The sequence below is a fragment of the Barbus barbus genome (assembly GCF_936440315.1).
Source record: "Barbus barbus genome assembly, chromosome: 22".
NCBI lineage: Eukaryota > Metazoa > Chordata > Actinopteri > Cypriniformes > Cyprinidae > Barbus > Barbus barbus.
The window spans coordinates 20,628,650-20,648,815 of NC_136750.1; the positions used below are offsets into that span (position 1 = coordinate 20,628,650).

The 20,166-nt window shown below is 36.2% G+C and overlaps 1 protein-coding gene across 1 annotated transcript; it reads right to left on the reverse strand.

Annotated features, from left to right (window-relative positions):
- Positions 1-1,288: 1,288 nt before the first annotated feature.
- On the reverse strand, positions 1,289-10,244 carry LOC306888165 (CMP-N-acetylneuraminate-beta-galactosamide-alpha-2,3-sialyltransferase 2-like; the record flags this gene model as incomplete). Its single annotated transcript, XM_079446328.1, has 6 exons — positions 1,289-1,462; positions 3,079-3,198; positions 3,334-3,379; positions 4,504-4,683; positions 7,714-7,907; positions 9,753-10,244. 6 exons carry the CDS (start codon positions 10,242-10,244, stop codon positions 1,289-1,291), a joined length of 1,206 nt encoding a protein of 401 aa, XP_079302454.1.
- Between the last annotated feature and the right edge of the window lie 9,922 nt (positions 10,245-20,166).

The window sequence follows — 20,166 nt, forward strand, 5'->3', positions numbered from 1 at the left end:
CTTCATAAATGACTGCTCATATTCGGTTTCTCACAATCGAAAACTTTTTATGTCGTTTTCCATTATATAACACTATTACGTTAAATTTAGTAGAGTGCTGAAGATCAACAATGAAGCTTTACCACTGTTCACAGTGCATCTCTAGAACAATCAGCACACTTTTAGTTGTGTAGATTTCTAAACATACTCCACTTATACTTAATATATTGCTCATATGTGTTCATATTAGACTGCAACAGTGGTTTTAGCTTCTGGTGTCGAGTATCGGTCCATCCTTCTCAGACCAGGGGAACAATCAGTAGGCTACTCGAACGTAATTAAAAAAACGAATGAACCAAAAAAACAAGTTTGTTCAGACTGCTGTGTGCACACAGTGATGACAAACTGTTAGCATGATAATTTCAAACACGAACAACGAAACATAAAATATCTCATAAGACAAAATAAAGCTCGGTTTAACAGCACGAACTTGGAAGTCCATTCAGCCACATGCACTTGGTGACTTGAGGAGTCTAACTGCAGGGCTATAACGCTAGTGAAATGATCCGCCACTATCCAAGCTATTAGTTAAAGGGAAAGTTCACCCAAAAATTTTAATTTTGTCATTTACTCTACTTCATTTAATTCCAAACCTGTATGACTTTTTATTCTGTGAAGATAATGTTGCAAAAACTATTGGACCCCATTGACCTCAACAGTTCAAACATTCTTCAAAATATCTTTTGTGTTTTGCAGAAGACAGTAAATCATACAGGTTTGGAATGACATGAGGCTGAGTAAATTATGACAATTTTATTTTTAAGGTCAACTATCTCTTTAACGAATCAACAGAGAACTACTAGAGTACTATGTTACACTATGGTGATTGTTGGTGTCACTCATCTATCTGGCCTCGGCATGAGATAAGAGTTCCCGTATCATCACTATTCAACAAAAGTCATAAATATAAGCCAAATCCATTCCCAGCACATATACCTAACATGCTGTTTAGTGGCGAGATATTAGTGTTCCTTGCCAAGTCAAGTTCCTTGTCCTAGTTGAGGTAGGCTTGCAAGGAAAAGCACATTAGTACATTTAGTACTAGTGTCTCCTCTTAAAACCACCACATCATGAGGGATGCTGCCCAGAATCCTGTCCACTTGGGACAGCATAGAATGGTAATAAGATCATGAAAAATTACTTCTTGATCATGTTTAACAGGTACACTAAGTGTGTCAAGTGGATAATGGGTAGTTTTGTTTATGGTAGTCCATCAGTTGGTCCATTTCTTTGCACCTGGTGCCCAGATTCACTTTCCAGGAAAGACGGAGATCTTGCCATCTTTGGCCAGCTTGTCAATGATCTGGGCCTCATAGTCTGCATCATGGACACCTGTTTTACGAAACTCTCCAGAATAGCGGTTCTGCTCCCAATAGTGGTGCCAGTTTCCCCTGCTGTCTGCCCCAAAACCAAATACATTCACCTACAGACGTAGAAATGAAGTCACTGTCAGTGCTTTGAAATGTAAATAAAATGTTTGTTTTTTTTTACATATAAAAAGCTAAAAGCTTTTTTTAAACATTATAAACAAAAGCTATGTACAAGCATATTCTTTATATATTATTTATAATATAAATGTAAGTAGTTCACACTAAAGATCAAAAGATTAGGGTCAGTAAGTAAGTTTTTTATACTTTTATTCAGCAAGGACACATTAAATTGATCACAAGTGTCAGTAATTACATTTTAATTACAACAGTAGACTTCTACGTAGTTACGAAAGATTTCTATTTCAAATTAAAGTTTCTATTCATCAAATACTTCAAAGAAATTCTTCCACTTCAAAGAACTTCAAATTTTTTTTGGTTTAACGTGATTGTGGTTAAAAATAAATAATAGTTATCACCTTACTTACCTAGTTGATTGATTACATTGACAATTGCAAACATATTTTATATTACAAGCTTTCTGAAATGTTAGGTTTAAATATGCAAATGAGGCATTATTTAATTAAATATGCGCTAATTTGCATACATTTCTAGAACAAAAATCTAAACACTGGATGAAGTTGGTTTCAAAATTCTTATTTCATTTTATTGACATATTAGAGTCAAAAGTTTTTACAGAGGGAATTTTGGGTATCTCATTTTGTCACTCCATAACTCAAGAATATACTTAGAACAGAAAACAATAAATTTTCAAAATTTGGGGGGGGAATAAAATGTTGTATATAATTAAGCAAATTATATATGAACAAATCCCTCTGTAAAAACCTTCAGGATATAGACAGGAATAAAGATGTAAAGTTTGGTGTGTGTAAGTGCTACTGAAGTGGAGATATATGACTCAATGTAGGAGAGAAGACTCATTTTGAGAAAACGGCCTTTAAAAATATGTATTATAATTTAAATCTATTGACACAAATAGATAAAGTGCTATAAAATAAACACTTAACATTGTCTTTTGGATGTTTTCTTTCCACTAGTCTGAAAAAATACTTTATGAAAAACCAAAAAGCCCAAAATCTCAAATTTGACAGGTGCATGAAAAAACTGTTTTTGCCTGCAGTGTCTCCCCTTAAAAGAAGAAACAATTTTATTTTAAAAAATAACATTTATTTTAATTAAAGATTTAAATAAATTAAAAATACAAATCTAAATTCCAGATTCTGATAACCAAATTAAACTCACTTATAGTTATTTATAGCTACGTTGTTACGAAAGATTTCTATTTCAAATAAAAGTTCTCATCAAATAATCCTGTCGAAACATGTATCACCGTATCCACAAAAAATATTAAGCAGCAGAACTGTTTTGAACTTCGATAATAAGCAATGTTTCTTGAGCACCAAACCAGCATATTAAAATGATTTCTGAAGGATCATGTGAAATTGAAGACTAAAGTAATAACTTCTGAAAATTCAACTGTGCCACTGCCATAACAGGAATAAATGACTTCTTACAATAGAAAACTGCTATATTATATCATATTCTAAATTTCAGTATGATATGAGAGCACATTTCAAGAAAAAAAAATGGAACTTGAATTTGCAACGTCATATATGAATTATATGTATTATTATATACCCTAAAGTCTTACCTCATCACATACGTGTAGAGCAAAGAACAGCACAAGCATGCCAGTGGAGGGATAGCGGCCATGATGACGTGTCCAGCGATCATGGATGTATTTAAAGAAAGCTGGGTTGAAGATCTGAACCTACACATATACGTATGCAGATTTATAGCGGCACAGAGAAAACAAAGACTGAATGTGAGATTGATAGTGTTCTATTAAAGAGTGTTTTAATTCAGAGAATATAAATCTGTGAGAGACAGGACGGGAATATATTACCTTGTCTTTATCCACACGCAGAAACTGCTTCACTGGAGCGTAAGTGCTGAGAGAGAGAGCGATTTGGAGAGATAAAGTTACAAGTCTTCCCACTTCTGGCATCTCTTCATCTTTTCATAAAAAAACAGTGAGCAGAACTACTGCTAACTTTCTGGTGTTTTTCAGTGAAGTAGAGAATGTTGTTGATGAAGCGCTGTGATGTGTAGCGGTGTGTGTGATTTGAATGATGCATTTCTGGGTACAGAACACTGCAGTGTGCTCACAGACAGAATATATGAATGTCTCACTGGCCACACTGCAGCTACTACTGCTACGACTCATAACTCATTCAAAATTTCATTAAATTAACAGAGACTGAAAGCTAAAATGAACTAATGTATTAATGGGATGTCACACTCTATCAGGAGGAGGTACTATGTGTATCTTTTAAACATATTGCAAACCTAAATCTGAATAATCCCACACACCTCTCAAACTTGCGTAGTAACTAAATAACTTTAATATGAAAAATTTTGGTCAACAGTCTCTTCATATTAAAGTTATTTACTATGCAAACTCAAGTGATGTGCAGGATTTCAGGATTTCCAATTTTTGGGTTTAACATGATTGTGGTTAAAAATAAATAATTTAAAAGAAGAAACGATTTTATTAAAAAAAAAATCAAATTTTTTTAAAATTTATTTTAAATTAAAGATTTAAATAAATTAAAATACAAATCAAAATTCAAGATTCTAATTAAACTCCAAATTAAACTCACTTATAGTTGCATTAAACTCACACAGTGTAACTGAACTGAACAACTAATTTACTTATGGGGTGTCACTATCTATTTTTTTAGAGCAATATAAAATAATAAACTGTGGTTTAAAAAATAAGAAAAGAGAAAAAACATTTAAAATAAAAATATACAACATAAATAAATAAAAAATAAAAAACGAAATTCAGGATTTCAACAACCAAATTAAATCTAGTGTCTGAAAACTGAACTGAATAGTTAATTTATTCATTTGCAGACAGAATTTAGTTAATTTACAGAGATTTGTGGTTAAAATAAATAAGAAAATTAAAAAAGTAAATAAAAAATACAATAATTTAAAAAATGATTTATATATAAAAAAAAAAAAAAAAAGTTTTTCCCTAAAATCTTTGTGTGTGCGTTATTGTTCTCACAAGCGGATCTGGCCAGTGGAGAGGGCACTGGTGATCCACAACAGGTCGAGAGTCTTGAAGGGCACCAGCACAAAGCTAACGTTGGCAGCCAGGTTTTTGGCACTCTCTGGGTACATGAAGTGGTGTGTGGTTCGGCTGCCGGCATCTTCTTCATACCCTACAGTGGGAGCCAGGTTCATCCTGGAACACACAGATCCAATTGAATTAGACCGTGAAAATGCTCCCTCACTTTCGCTCAAGCAAGCCCTTTTACTTTGGCGTTTCATTATTTTCCCCATGACAGGGTAAAGTGAACAAACAGAAAGTGCATTCAGGTTGACAGCAAAAGCGGCTAAAAAAAAACAGCCAGTGAGACCCGTCACCATTCATTGCAATTGTACAGAAAATAATAACCAGGGAATTATTCAAAATTCTCCTTTGTGTTCCACAGAAAAACATCTTAAGGTTTTGGAAGGACGAGGATGAATAAATGACACAATTTTCATTTTAGGGTGAGCTATTCCTTTAAGAGCGACAGACTGCAAGAGACAAGCAAGATGATGGAAAGAGGGTGTGGATCAGACAGGAACGCAGACAGGGTCGGTGTCTATTCAGGAGACACGTCTGTTTCCCCGATGGATGCCAGAGCTTCCATTTCACAGCTCATGTGCTCTCGACAAAATGCTCTGATTAGAAAAAAACCCTGCCTCCCTTTCTCATTCAATCTGTATTCTACATGTTCTCGTTCAAATTCAGAGAACTACCTTACATCACCAAGGTTTTGCAACACATAGAATCTCAAGCTTGTATTCAGGCAGCAGGATTTAAAAAGCTTTAGATGTAATAGTCCTACAGATTTTAATGAAAAAAACAAATGTACATATCAGTCTCTCTCTCTCTCTCTCTCTCTCTCTCTTTCTTTATCTTCTTAAGACTCAAAGCTTTTCTCAAAGTGAGTGAGATGTTTTACCAATCAAATCTGAAGCGTTTTTCTTCTTATATCATCACTCTAATAAACAAAAGGCCAAAGAGCAAGGCTTAAACTGGAAACCACAATACTCGTTTACAATAAAAAATGTATCTGAAGTGCAAGAAGGGTTTGTTATTCTACAGCTCTGTTGTCGTGTTTATTAGTAGTACAGTTAGTACTACTAGTAACTAAAAATAAATAAAAGAATAAAAATCTAATAAAATGTTCTGACTAAAAACTCACACCAGTATGTAATACAGAAGTTTATACATGAGTATACGCATGGCAGTGGGTATGGTACAAGGATGCTAACTGATTCCAAGCAATATACTGTTTACTTAATATAATAAAAATGGTTTCAGACAATGGAAAACTTATGAGCCAATAAAACAGCAACAGCAGACTCATTTGACAGGCAGAAAGCTCAAGCCATCTCTTACACTGTGTCAAAATGAAAGCAGACAGCAGTTAAACAAATAAAGTTACGAGGAGACAGCTGCTGTGGGGCAGAAGAAAGAGATGGATACAGAGGAGGACGGGATTCATTTAAGCTTTCAGAGCTGAATCAATAAAGACTTGACTGAAATAGCACCTCAATTTATCCCTCCGTCTCTTTCAGCCGCTTCGTCTCTCTGATCTCTACTAAACATACACTGTTCAACGTCTCCTCCAGGCCATTATTTTACTCTTTTCTTTAAGCAGCAATACGAACATTCTGCCCTTTTCCATGTTCATTCAACTGAAACCCGCAATTGCAAATGTCAGTCCATCTTATCTGATTGTGATCAGTGTCCCAGAAAACAGAGCTATTATTGCACACTAAAACTAAGACAAATACTGCTGATTTAAAAATATTTTCATACGCTAAATTAAACTATAAATATATTGATATGGATAAATGTGGCTTTTATCAAAGGTCTTCCTTTTTAGGAGCTTTAGATGTTCTGTTGGTTGCTCAACTGAAGGTGAAGTATGTCATTTTTTCAGTGTTAAATTACTACTGATAATAAATGTCCTATAGCAGCTAGTAGTCTATTTCTATGATTATGTTCCCTAAAAAATTTAAACACTGTGGCTATGTGCTTGCAATATAATCTTTTATTAGTTTGGAGCAGGGCTTTCCAATTGTTCAACCAATGGAAGATGATTATGGAAGTGTTAAAGGAGACATATTATACCCTTTTTACAATATGTAATATAAGTCTCTGGTGTCCCCAGAATGTGTCTGTGAAGTTTCAGCTCAAAATACCCCACAGATCATGTATTATATCATTTTGAAAATGACTATTTTGAGTGGAAGCAGAAACACTCTGTTTTTCTTTGTTTCGATAAATCCAAATGAGCCCCCTTTCCAAAATAGAGCTGCACCATTTCAGCTAATAACTCCTAATAACATATGTTCTGGTTCTGATTATCATGTTTAATCGCGCTGAAATCATGCGTTTTAAACCATACGAGTTTAAACTTCTGATATACGGTTTTCTGAGCGTACACATCCGAAGCACATGGACAGAAAGCGGCTGTCACAGCATGTGAGTAAACTAAGTTCTCATTCACACACAAGTTTACGTTAAAAACAGTTAGCATGTTTTGCTGAAACTTTCACCATGGCATTAGAACTGTATACCGCTGTCGCATGCAAAATCAAAATGACGGCGCAGTGGGTGGAAATTTACAGATTAAGGGGCGGTAATATTATAATGAGATCCCTTTGCCACGTCACCAAGGGAGCGAAATCAGACTCGCTTGTTTTTTCAGAAGCTTGCAGAAAAAGGCTTACTAAAACAAAGTTACTGGGTTAATCTTTTTCATGTTTCCTTGGTTGGTAGATGCACTGGGGACCTGATTATAACACTTCAAACCTGGAGAAGTCAGATTTTCATGATATGCCACCTTTAAGGAAACCTGTTTAAAAAATCATCAAGTACAGACATTACATAATTCACCTTTTATTCTAATTATTACAAAATGCCCACAAAATAAAAACTAAACTAAAAAACCTTAAGAAAAAATGAACTAAAACTAAAAGATAGTTGTGAAAAAATCTTGTGAAAAACACAACTAAATAATAGTGCTCACTTAAAAACTATTTTGAAAATACAAAACTATCATAATCTAGCTAGACAAACTCATTCTGAATTCCAGGGCACCGATTTAATTTGTATGTCTGATTTTTTAAATTTCAAAACAAGACCAAATCTTTTTCATAATTTTTGATACGCAGTTCCTACTTCTTTTCCCGGTGGCATTTCAAGACTCACCTCATGATGAAGTCGTGGCCATCAATCACCGGACCGTAACCTGACCCGCGGAGGTTGCCCGAATTCCCCACCACGGCACAGCGAAGACAGCGGGCGGGGTCCCATGAACCGTACGGGGAACGGCCTGGAATGACCTGGAACAGCCTCTGTAGAACTTGCTGGATGTTGTGGGGTTTGAATTGAGGCTGCAACATCTGTACAGGGCCCAGAGGGAAGAGAAGAGAGGGAGGAAGAGAGCGAAAGAAAGAAACTAACATAAGGTTGGGCAGTTATCTTTTAACTTCAAACCATCTGCACACCTGCCTGTGCACACATGCATACTAAAATAAACATCCAGGCAGCCAATTAGCTGCTGAAGCCCTCTGCTGTGATGAATAGAAAATAAGATCCAATAAAAACACAGTCTGAAAACCAAGACCAGACTTAAAATCTTTCCTTTTGTATTATTCTGACATCCCGCCATGCCATGGCTTCCTCCCAACCAACCCCCTTCTCTATCTTTCCATGTTTTCTCTCCTTCCTTTCTTCTCCTCATGGTCCCTGCAGCCAATAATTGGCAGAGTTTACCAGGTCTCCACTGGACCTAATAATTCTTGGCAGATGTTTTCTGGGTACAGATGCCAGCCACTGAATTCACTCTGTGCCCGTCTAAATAACAGGAGCCATTGTGTTTAATACAAGATTCTGTCATCAACAGAAAGTTATGCACTACCATTCAGAGGTTTAGGATCAGAAAGATTTGTTTAATGTTTTAGATTTCTATACTTTTATTCAGCAAGGGTACTTTAAATTGACAATCACATTCTCACATTGCTCATTCTCACATTGTTACAAAAAATTATTTTTCAAATAAATGCTGCAACTTCTTTAAAAATTGTATTCATCAGTGAATCCCTAAATTATGGTTTTTACAAAAATATTAAGAACAACTGTACGATGAAGGATCGTGTGGTACTTATGTCTGGAATAATGGTTGCTGGAAATTCAGTTTTGCTATTACAGGAATAAATTACATTTTGAAACAGAAATAAGTTTTTGTTAATTGTAATAATATTTCAACATATTGTGGTTTTTAATGGATTTTTGATCAAATAAACAGCTTGCTTTCAAAAACATAAAAAAAACAAAAAAACTTACCAACTCCTCTCAAACAGTAGTCTTCATATTCATGTAAGTTATATGTGCATCTTTATATATAGCAGTTTTGGGCAAAAATATCAGAATTTACATTTGTAACTAGATTTGTTACAGCCCACAGGATGCTGAATTGGAATTTGAATAAAACAAAGAGGAATTGAATTCATTGAAATTCCAAAATTCCAAACATCAGTCCAACAGAAGTTTCATGACAAAACAAATGACATATTAATTAGTTTTGAGTAATTACAAACATTATGAAATGAATGTCCAAAAGGTCCAACACTGCCAAAACAATTACTAATTACTTTCCTTTTTGTTTTTCTTTCTTTCTTTTTTGGACCAGTAATCAAGCACCTTCGCAAATCGCCTAGAACACTCTAGCAATACTAATAGCACCACTAACATTTTCTTCAGAAAATGTAAAATTCAGTAGTTTCCATACATGCAAGCATGTTCCCAACCTTCACCCCAAAATCTTTCTGCTTCCTTTGCTTAATGGAGTCCGGCACCCTCCCTGCCTTTAATTCACTCTGAGCAAGTATTACAGACTTACACTTTTCAGCTGACACACTTTTTTTTCAGACATTACTCATGTTCTTTTTAATAAAAACGCCCTCTTTGCTTCCTGTCGCTTAAACATGATGCATAAGCACAATTGCAGATTGCTATCCTCTCTCATTTAAAAGAGAGAAGCACAACAAAATTTGCAAGTTAATTAATTAAGGACGGTGCGAGTTCACATGCAACAGTTTTGCAGCCAATTCATTTTGATTTTCAATTTAGTTAATGCATGAGGTCGAAAGCAAGTCATGAAATCGAACCACAACAAAGTCTAACCACATCAACTGAAAGGGTTGATAAAGCTAAAAGTAGCAGTGAGTAACCATAAGATCACTTACCACCCACCAGTAGTACACGTCTGAAGGCAGCTGGATGTTGTCCCGAATCCACACAGGCGAGATGTCCGGGTCATAGTTCTCATCGAACCAGTCGGAAACGCCTGGGTCGCCCACACACCGAGAGCAGGCACATGTCTTCTGTTGAGAGCTCTCGGCCGGGACGACCCGGTGGGAACCGGCGTAGCTGGGCACTAGCTTAACCCTGTGTGACTCTTCCCATCCCGGGGGTTCCAAGTAAGGCAAGCCAGCTCCTCCTCTCAGCGAGAACGAGAAGAAGAGCGATGTGAGGAACAGGAGGGCCAGGGATCCCAAGACCACGCAGAAGCGAAGGGAGCATCTCATGCCCCCACGTTCTCCTGCCGCCGCAGGTCCGACTCCGGTGGGCACCCAGGGTCTCAGCTCGCCCGCCCTCTGAGCCCGCGCCCATGCGGCCCAACCCCAACCCCATCCCAAGCCGAAGCGTCCCTCTCGCTGTGGAGGCACAGACGGCATGCGCCCGCCCCACTGCCATAAACCGGCCCCTGCCACCGTGCCCAACCTGGACTCAGTACTACCCGGCGTACTGAGCGGCTCAGGCTTTAAACCCAAAAGTGTGTGAATCTCACAAAACTGTGCGCCTGTGAACTGCCACTGCTGATCTCCAGTCTGTCAGTCTTCTCTTTCAGTGTGTCACCGCTGCCGTGAAGCCTTTTACTGCTCTTTATTTCCGCTCTCTTCCCCCTACACTATGGGATCTCCTCCAGCTCTCTTTCACACTTTTGAACTGTCTATACTGCCACGGTTCAAACACACACCAGTCTTTCGCCTCTAAAAATCAGTCTGCTTGTAGGCGTGTGTGTGATCGGCTCTATTCTCCCTGCAGTGACAGTTGGAGGAATAGCCCCTTCTGTGGTTTTGACATCTCAGTGCCAGACAAGCTAGGCTGTCATCCGTGTCTGTTCCATTACAGTCCTCAATGAGTTCAAGTTTGACACTGTAATCCGGTTTGTCCGCGGCTGTACGCTCCGTCTAGCGAGCCACCTTGTCAAACTTCGCAGTCAGAGGTGGAAAAGGGTGGAGTTTTCTCACAGTCTTGTAATGAAGCTTTTTTGCAGACATCTTGAATAGGTTTACATTCTACAATACTCTTCAAACTCTTTCCGTCTCATTCATTCGGCGGTAGTTGCGTATTCTGTGAGTTATTTTAGGTGCAGAGACATGCCACTGCGTTTGTCCTTTGGTCTTTACAGTGTCTTCAATGAAAGCAGCTTGAAGATTCAAATATGAGGAACCTCTGGTTCCAACAGTTTCCCTTCCTAACTGTGTGGTTTGAACATCATGGTTTGATCAATTGAGCACTTTGACCTTCTCCAGGTCAGTGGATAATAAAAATGAACCAAATAAAAATAAGAAGAAAAGACAGCAACAAAGAGGATTGAAAGAATCTAACGGCTCAAGCACAAAAAGGGATTTGAGCGGCAAGAAGCTGGATTAAAGAAAAAGGCAAACAAAAACAGCATCTGATTTTCTTCTAACACTGCATCTGTCTAGCAGCTAGTGGAGTACGTGATCAGCCGAGTGTGTGTGTGAATGTGTTGCATCGCAGGACTCACTTGCCAATTTCACGATGACAGCTCTTAACGGAATTGGTGAGGTGAAGAACTCGGATTTCAACAAGGCAGTGTGCCCTGACCTGCTGTTGTCCTGTAATCTCCAAATCTATAATCTCTGGGATGCTGCTGCTGGCCCACCTGTGTGAGCTCTCTTTCTCTCTGCCAGTTTGCTGCCAGTGAAAACCCGTCAGTCTGAGAGGGTGCTGTGCATTAGGATGGTAGTGAAATCCAGCTGCTGGTATCTACAGCTGCTCTTCTTGATTCAGGGTGACCTTCCAAACTACAGGGAAACAGACAAGTGTAGAATTAAGTACTTAAGCATATCAAGACAGTGCATTTTTTTTTTATAAAATATTTTTCCCCACTTTTTTTTAGTATGCACAAACTCTAAGACAAATTCAAATTCATATTCAAATTTTCCGAGAGCTGGCAAAAAGCACAGAATATTGGCATGCATAATTAAAAACAAATATTTCACACCGCTACATGCCAAACTGTGTTGTGCTCCAGACATTTTTTCCACATTTAATACAAATTGCACCAGCATGACTTTGAAATGTACACAGAAAAATCAAGCACAATGTTTTTAAAAAGGTTTAATTTTTATGTTTAATTTACTGTACCACAATTGAAGAATTTTGAAGAACATTAAACCAAGAAAAAAGTTACGACAAATTATATGAAATTCAAAATTATGAGGTTTTGCATCACCAATCAAACAAGCTCAATTCTGACACTGACCATGTGAATTATTTTGTACAAAAGAGCAAATTTCAATGTTCCCATTGAAGAACAAGTTTAGATCAAGAGCTTTTGTCATTAAAGCAAAAGCAAAATACTAAGAAATTCTTCCATTCTCAACTCCTGTTATTTTTTCAGTGTACCTTGAATCAAATTTTACCCTAATAACATGATTTGCGAATAATAATATTACACCAAACTAGAAAAGAATAGACAATAGATGCATTTTCACTGTCTCAGACGTTTGGATGCCACAATAGGTATAGTTTATGAGAAACAAAATAAAATGAATAATAATAAGCATGTAAACATCACTAGCTTCTGCTCATATACTTGTCAGTTCTTTTCTGCTTGTAATATTTGCAATATACTTGCAAACTATTTATAGTTTCTCCCTCCAACTCATACTTGAATTTCCAGACCTTCTTTTCCCCATTCTATATCTGAAAGATTCACCGTTCACTGACTTTTCACATTCATCATCTTCGCTGATATCTGTCCCTCACATACATTTTGTGAAGGCACCACAGTTGAAGTGTTTCCTTCTTTGGGTCTCTCTTGTGAACCCCGATTTCTGTTGAACATTCTCTGTAGAGCATCTGCTGAGCTAAATTACCAGAGCTGAATATGTGGAACACAGACACCAGTTCAGGCACCTTAGAAGAACATTAACTTCACAGCTTTCACAAAATAATACCAACCAATTTGTTCATGCTTGCATATTTTAATTAACACATTTGGATGCATGCTTGATGCATGCTTAAAAGAAATACACAAAAGGTATAGCTGATGCAATGCACTTATGTTTTAAACATAGCCTATCTGTCTGTTGCCAACAGTTCAATCGCGGGCTTAGAAGTGGATATCGACATATCAAACAAACAGGTGGCTAGTGCTGCTTTCACTGTGGACGCAGATTAAATCACGCGATTGTGATTGCATGCGTGGGTGAGCCGCTGGAGATCACATAATGCTCTCCCCTTCCATTCCAATTAGAAAAATGAATTTCAGATTTCATTTTCTCTGGCAGCAGTAAATGCCTGCTTCGTTGATTGAGACGTTCTCATCCTTAAACACGCTGCTTCTTTTTAAACGCCCACAGTTTGATGAGAGAAACAGCGAGGCTGCAGGCACAGTTTAATAGTTTTTATTTCTGCTACATCCTTCAAGCTGCTGATTGATTCTCTTACATATAGTGACATAATGCGACGGGAGCGAGACAAGCTTTGAAGTTCTGATTCTGAAAGGCGTGAACGCGCCAGTTTCGACATTTATGAGCTCTCATCATCTTTTTGATTTCGATCTTTTTGTTTAATGTACAAATGTGATCCTGGGCCACAAAACTAGTCATAAATGTCAATTTTTATTTATTTATTTATTTTATGTTGAGATTTAGCCTAGGCCTATACATCTAAATAAATAAGCTTTCCATTGATGTATGGTTTGTTAGGACAATATTTGGCCGAGATACAACTTTTTGAAAATCTGAATTCTGAGGGTGCAAAAAAATGTTGACAAAATCGCCTTTAAAGTTGTCCAAATTAAGTTCAATGCATATAGGCTAACTAATCAAAAATTACGTTATGATATATTTACGGTAATAAATTTACAAAATATCTTCATGGAACATGATCTTTACTTAATATCCTAATGATTTTTGGCATAAATTAAACATTTATAATTTTGACCCATACAATGTATTTTTGGCTATTGCTACAAATTTACCCCAGCGACTTAAGACTGGTTTTGTGGTTCAAGGTCACAAATAAGCTTGAATTTTCCTCATTGAGTGGATGATATATATCCTACATTGTGCGAATTATTCAACGACATCCTTTTTTTTTTTCTAAATGGGAGCAATTGGTTGAGTTTCGTCTTGCACAGTTAAAAAAATTATGACGCTTTTTGTAATATATTTCGGATTTCGGATGTGTAAATGTATCACAACATGACAAATAATTACTGTAGGCCTATTTATGGTTTGTCAATGTTATGATAATATAGTGTCCATACTATGGCTACCTCATAGCAGTGTTGGGAAGGTTTGGAAATGTAACATGTTACAGATTATAAATTTACCCTATTTAAAATGTAATAAGTAGTGTAACTATTTCAATTACTTTATTAAAAGAAATGTAACTGATAACATTTGATAACTTTGCTAAATTTGTAATATTTTCAACTGTTAATCATATGCAAACATTTAAACCAGGCATGGGTTAATCTTACAGTTCTAAACACTGTTTACTCTCAGACTTCCAAAATCCTTTAAGATTACAATAATTTCATTTAAAGCATAGCCACCACAAAATCAGCACCTCTTTTTACTTTGAGATTGTTCTGAGATTAAATAGATATAAAATCATAACAATAAATAGTTTAATAGCAATGATACTGTTTTTGAAATCAAATCTTTGCATAGCTATTACAGGAAACACTGGCATCTAACAATGCCTTGAAAAAAACAAAAAAACTGATTATCTTAAAAAATAAAGCATATATAAACCCAAATAGAAAATTATCGAATAAGCATGTGTCCTATTCCGTGTCCTAAACTCCTGAAACATTGGTGTCTCGTATTTTAGAGCAGTCACTGCAATTTATGAAAGAAGTCAATTAAATCAGTATGTGGGTTTGTACGTGAAACTAATTCAGATGTAACCCCCATTTGTAATCGTTAACATTTCCATAAGTAACTGTAAATTAATTACACATTTTGTCTCAGTAACTGTAAATGATTACAAAATATTTTGTAATTAAATTACTGTTACTTGTACTGTTGCATATAACTACTCCCCAACACTGCCTCATAGTGAACTCCAAAACTTGAAAAACTTTTGTGTTTAATAAAAAGTTAATCATTTAGCTGGATTTTTATTTATAATTTCACATTTTTATTAATTGTTCTATGTACAAGCTTCAAAATTACTGTAACTGAACTGAATGTAATGTGTTATTGTTGTTTACATAAATGTATGCTACCTCTATGAATCTTCATAGCCACCTTTGTAAAGTAAAAATGTTAAGAGAGCGTGGTTGATACCTCAGGCCCAGCATATAAGTGTGATGCACAAAATAGCACCGTCTAAAAAAAGTATAGAAGTCAGCACACCATATATATAGAGGCTATAAAATCTGAAATGAAAGGCAAAATCCTCTTAAAGCTGAATTATGCTCCCCATCTATTCAATTCATGCTTCATTTTCTCACCAAGCATCACATCCTCCTACCACATCCAATATCTGAAAATGACAGTCTTCTCGTTTATAAAGCCGTCAGCACACAGTTGCTAGAGTCACAACAAACAGCAGGCAACTATTGTAGATATGTATACCATTATTATTCGCTTTTGGTCGACACATCTAAACATGACTTTTCTCTCAAAACATTATTACTCAGATTCTTGACTCCATATACATATACAAACGCATGCTTGCACTACATTCTCTAGGACAAATTCAGATGATAACACTACCACCAAATTCTCCATTTCTTCCTTCTTCGGCCATACACAGGTATCAGACACAAAAACATCCACTGACCTTAGCTTACTCTTTCTTTTGATGTTCGGTCGCTTTTAGTGGGTCTTGACCAATGTGCCTGCTCAGCAAGGGTGAGCCGAACACTGTAGAGTGGGTGTCTGAGTTGCCTTGGCAACGAAACCTCACAGCTGGCTGCAATGGAAATGTAATTGAAAGAAAAGAGCAGACATTCACATACTGGGTGGGCTTGCATCCTCTCCGACTCGCTGCTGGACAGGTTGTTCTTTTACGTATTCAACAGTCGACGGCTCCAGTTTTGTGCTGTCTATGATCAGACTGGAAGCAGGGAGGGAAACCGATGCCTGTCCAGTGACTCTAGGGTTAATGTACTGACAAATAATGCACTCTCTCCCCGGCTGAGGATTAATCTAATCATAAAATAGTCATTTTCAACGGCTTGGCCCTAAGGCTTAATCTAATTTCATATTTAATGGACTAAACCCTTTTAAAGCTGGATACATTATTGCTTGTTAGACCTCTCTGGGGAAAAAAGTATGATTATTGTGTCTTGTGTTTTTTCATTTAAAAAGTAGACTAAAATTATGATTTAGCTATTTAAATCAACATTTTCTTCCAATGCCATCTGGTGTCAGCCGAATGTGTTTTCCACGCTCAGAAGCTTTCGTTCATTGATTCTTAGTTCAATCGACATTTGTGACCCTTGGACCATCTGTCAAAAACTCTTAAGTAGCACATTTGCAGCAATAACCAAAAATACATTGTAGGGGTCAAAATTATCCATTTTTATTTTATGCCAAAAATCATTAGGATATTAAGTAAAGATCATGTTCCATGAATATATTCTGTAAATGTATAAATTACATATTTATATTTACCGTAAATATATCGAAACGTAATGTTTGATTTTGGAATTTGAAAAACAATATTTAGATTTTTTTGCACCCTCAGATTTCAGATTTTCAAATAGTTGTATCTCGGCCAAATATATATCCGATCCTAACAATGCATCAATGCAAAGCTTATTTATTCAGCTTTCAGATGATATATGAATCTCAGTTTTGAGAAATTGACCCTTATGACTGGTTTTGTGGTCCAGGGTCACTTAATTGCTAAAGGAATTGCATTTAATTTCTGGGAATGTGGCCTAATAATAAATGGGCCATCATTCTGACTTTTTTACTGCTGGTGTACGTCATCAATGTTTCTTCAGATTTATTCTCTCAGAATTTATTCTTCAGATAAATAATCCCAAACTGAGCTCACAATACAGAACTTGACTTGAAAATGCCATGTGAAATGAAACTTTTTAACCTAAGTGCCTTAAGCTACTATAGTTTCTGCATCACAAAAATGTCTCATATGTCACACTAAACACAAAAAACTATAACCTTTCACTCCACTTGAGCTTCAAGCCTCAAACTAAAATGACGGAAAATGAAATGAGAGATGCCTGCCTCTCTAATCAAATTCAAGTCTCAAATTCATTTTATGTGTAGCCTTCAGCTTCAGTTGTGTTTATTTCCCATTCTGCCTCTCAGGAAATGCTGGCTATCTCATTTTTATTTCATTATTTTTTCTGTTTTGTCTTATTTTATACCCTCGCGAGGGAAAATTAATTTATCCTTGTGCACCTAATATGAAAGTAAAACTAGATATAACCTTAGGTGCTATTTTGACTCATCCAAACAAGTTTCTGCCTGATTAACTTAATGTCACGATTATCTTGGGCACAGATAAAAAGCGTCTAAAAAAAATTCTTACCAAATTTATAACAATTTAACATAAAAACATTCCATGGCATCTGATTTGACAGTTGCAAACACTTTCGTTTAACTCTGAGAATGTATTTCATATCCATGCTAATTGGGACACTGCCCTGAGGAGGCACTTGATCAGTTAACAGCATACAATCCGTGAATTGTATTTGTGCCCAAAGGCAATGAGTCACATTCTCCTGGAGCAACTGTTGACCCTTCATCATGCCTTTCTTGACAAATCAAATCCACAGGGGATGCCACCAGTCATGTCCTGCATGTCCAGCAGAAGATGATCTATTATGAGCAACCATGATAAGCCACAGACACATCTCTACAATGCTGAAGAAAACAGTCCTCATCTCAAAGGCCTGGGAAATTCTGTAGCTCTCTATTTTAGAATGTAAATCAGAGCAGAAATAATCTCAAAGAAGCAGAAAACACATCATGCAGAACTAGGAGCTCAAAACGCTTGTATAGGAGAGACAGGAGAGATCTGTTTATAACAGCAGCGATGGATGGTACAGTCACCATGTCTTATTTTCGCATAAACTGCTTCACCAGAAATTTGTGTTTGTGTGCCGTGGGAGCTCTTAACAGCTGCAGCTGCCCAAGTGTCTGACTCAGCACCCCCATCTCTGCTTCAGGCTCCAAAAGACAGTGTGTGTGTGTTTGTGTGTGTGTGTAAGGTCCTATTCAGAAACATTGACTTTGATTTCTGGCATCATCACAGGTGAAACAAGTGACCTATCAATCTTGCAAATATTGGCTGCTGGAAAATAAGAAATAAAATATTAATTTGAATGAGGTTTATGCTTAAAATAAGTAACATATTCGCTGACAAAATTTATCCAAGAATGTTCTTTAAATTTAAAAATATTTGCTTCTGAAGAAAATTTTAGTTTCTTCTAAATATATTTTTTATCTGTTTATAGGAAAACAAATTTAAAAGTGATATTTTCAAATTAATAGCAAATGTCAAAATATACATTTTGCATACTGTACATTATGTTGTGATGCATTCATTTATGTGTAGCATTTTAAAATTGTTTCATAAAGTTTATTTCTTTTACATCTAATATATTTTAATAGTGAAATATTTAAATCTTATCTGTATTTGCCATCATTTTAATATGGTGCATCCCTTTTTCTTTCTTTGGAATGATTTAAACTATGAACTTTGAGATGAAATTTGAAGTCTTCCTTAAAAGCCCATAAATGAATACAATATGTGGTCAATATGTGGACCTCAATTACTCAGTTGCTCCTCACTGACCTTGTCTCTGTTGCACAGGTTTGACGCCTCACATCTCCTTGCTGTGTCCCTGTAGCATATTCATGAATTATCCATGCATCTGTGGCTGTATCTACAGTATCTCTTTCTATTTGGCAAGTACAGAAAAAGATGTTCTTTCAGCTTACTGTGGCCATTTTCTGTATCCTACCTTTCCATTCTCTCAATCATTCTTTCTGTGCCGTCTTCTTTTAATGATGTTTTTCATCACTTTCTCTATATGACAAAGTATTTCTTCTCCTGTGCTCAGAAATGTCTCTCTCTCCCTGACTCATCAGTAGAGATCCTCTAAGGCCACCTAGACTGGGGCCAGATGCCAAGGCCTGTCGCAGAGCCCATCGATCGAGAGGAAAACCAGGGACAACGCTGGCTCCAGAACACCACATTACTGGCACAGTTAACCCTTACTTCACCACCTCACTGAAATGTTTCTCACGCTATATCCAGATGCCATGAAAGTCCTGCAATGACAGATTGAAAGGTTGTACGTCGTCTATTACACCTTTATGAAAACTGTCAACTTCCAAAATTAGAATAAACCTTAGAGCTATTTTGTTAACATTTAATTTGGATGAACTTACAATTAGTAAATGAGGTATGCTACAGATGTGTGCGCTTGCTCAAAGTCAAACTGCAATAATCGAATCAATCTAATGTGCTTATCTCTCATGTTGTGTTTCAGTCATTTTGACCCGGATTTTGTTATTCCCAAAAATGAAATGCTAGTTAATGTCATCGCTTTGGACCTCTCTCACAGAGGGTATAACAACTTTTAAAAATTGTAAAAAATGTTTTACTTTTGTACTTTTTCAAATTTTATTTACTTTACAAAAAGTAGCTTATAAATGTCTTATGCTATATTATAACTAAATATTGAATTCAATCATCTTATTGACTTGTTTTCTTTTAATTAGCACAGTTTTTGAGTGAGCATTGTCAAATTTATTCACAAATTATGATTTTGTAAATTTGTTTGTTTTTTTTGCCACATATTTACACTTCTAGTGTTCCTGGTCAAACATGACTATAGCCTTCAAAAAATTGCTTATAAATTTCTCCTTATGCTATATTATTATCAAACAAAATCTGGACTAAATCTTTTTATTGACTTGTTTTCTTTTACTTAGCAGTTTTTGAGTGAACATTGCCAAAATGATCCACAAATTATGCTTTTTCACTCAAAACTGAGGTACATAGCTCAGATCAATGAGGCCTAAGACCAATTAGTTCCAATAAGAAATACCAAACCTGTACTAATTGAAAGAAAAGAAGCTGACAAAAAGATTGAATCCAAGATTTGGTGATAATATAGCATAATGAAATATTTACAAGCAATTTTTAGGCCAATCATTTTGGACAGGAACATCAATTTAGGATTTTGAGAGGACAGTGAGAGCTGAGAGTGTCATGTTTCCGTCTAGTCTGAACTCAAAAAGATATTCTGGGACTGTTGCTGTTTGTAAAAACCATTACATTTTCAGTGATCTGATATGATGAGCATCTGAAAGAAAAGTCTTCCATCTGTTTGGG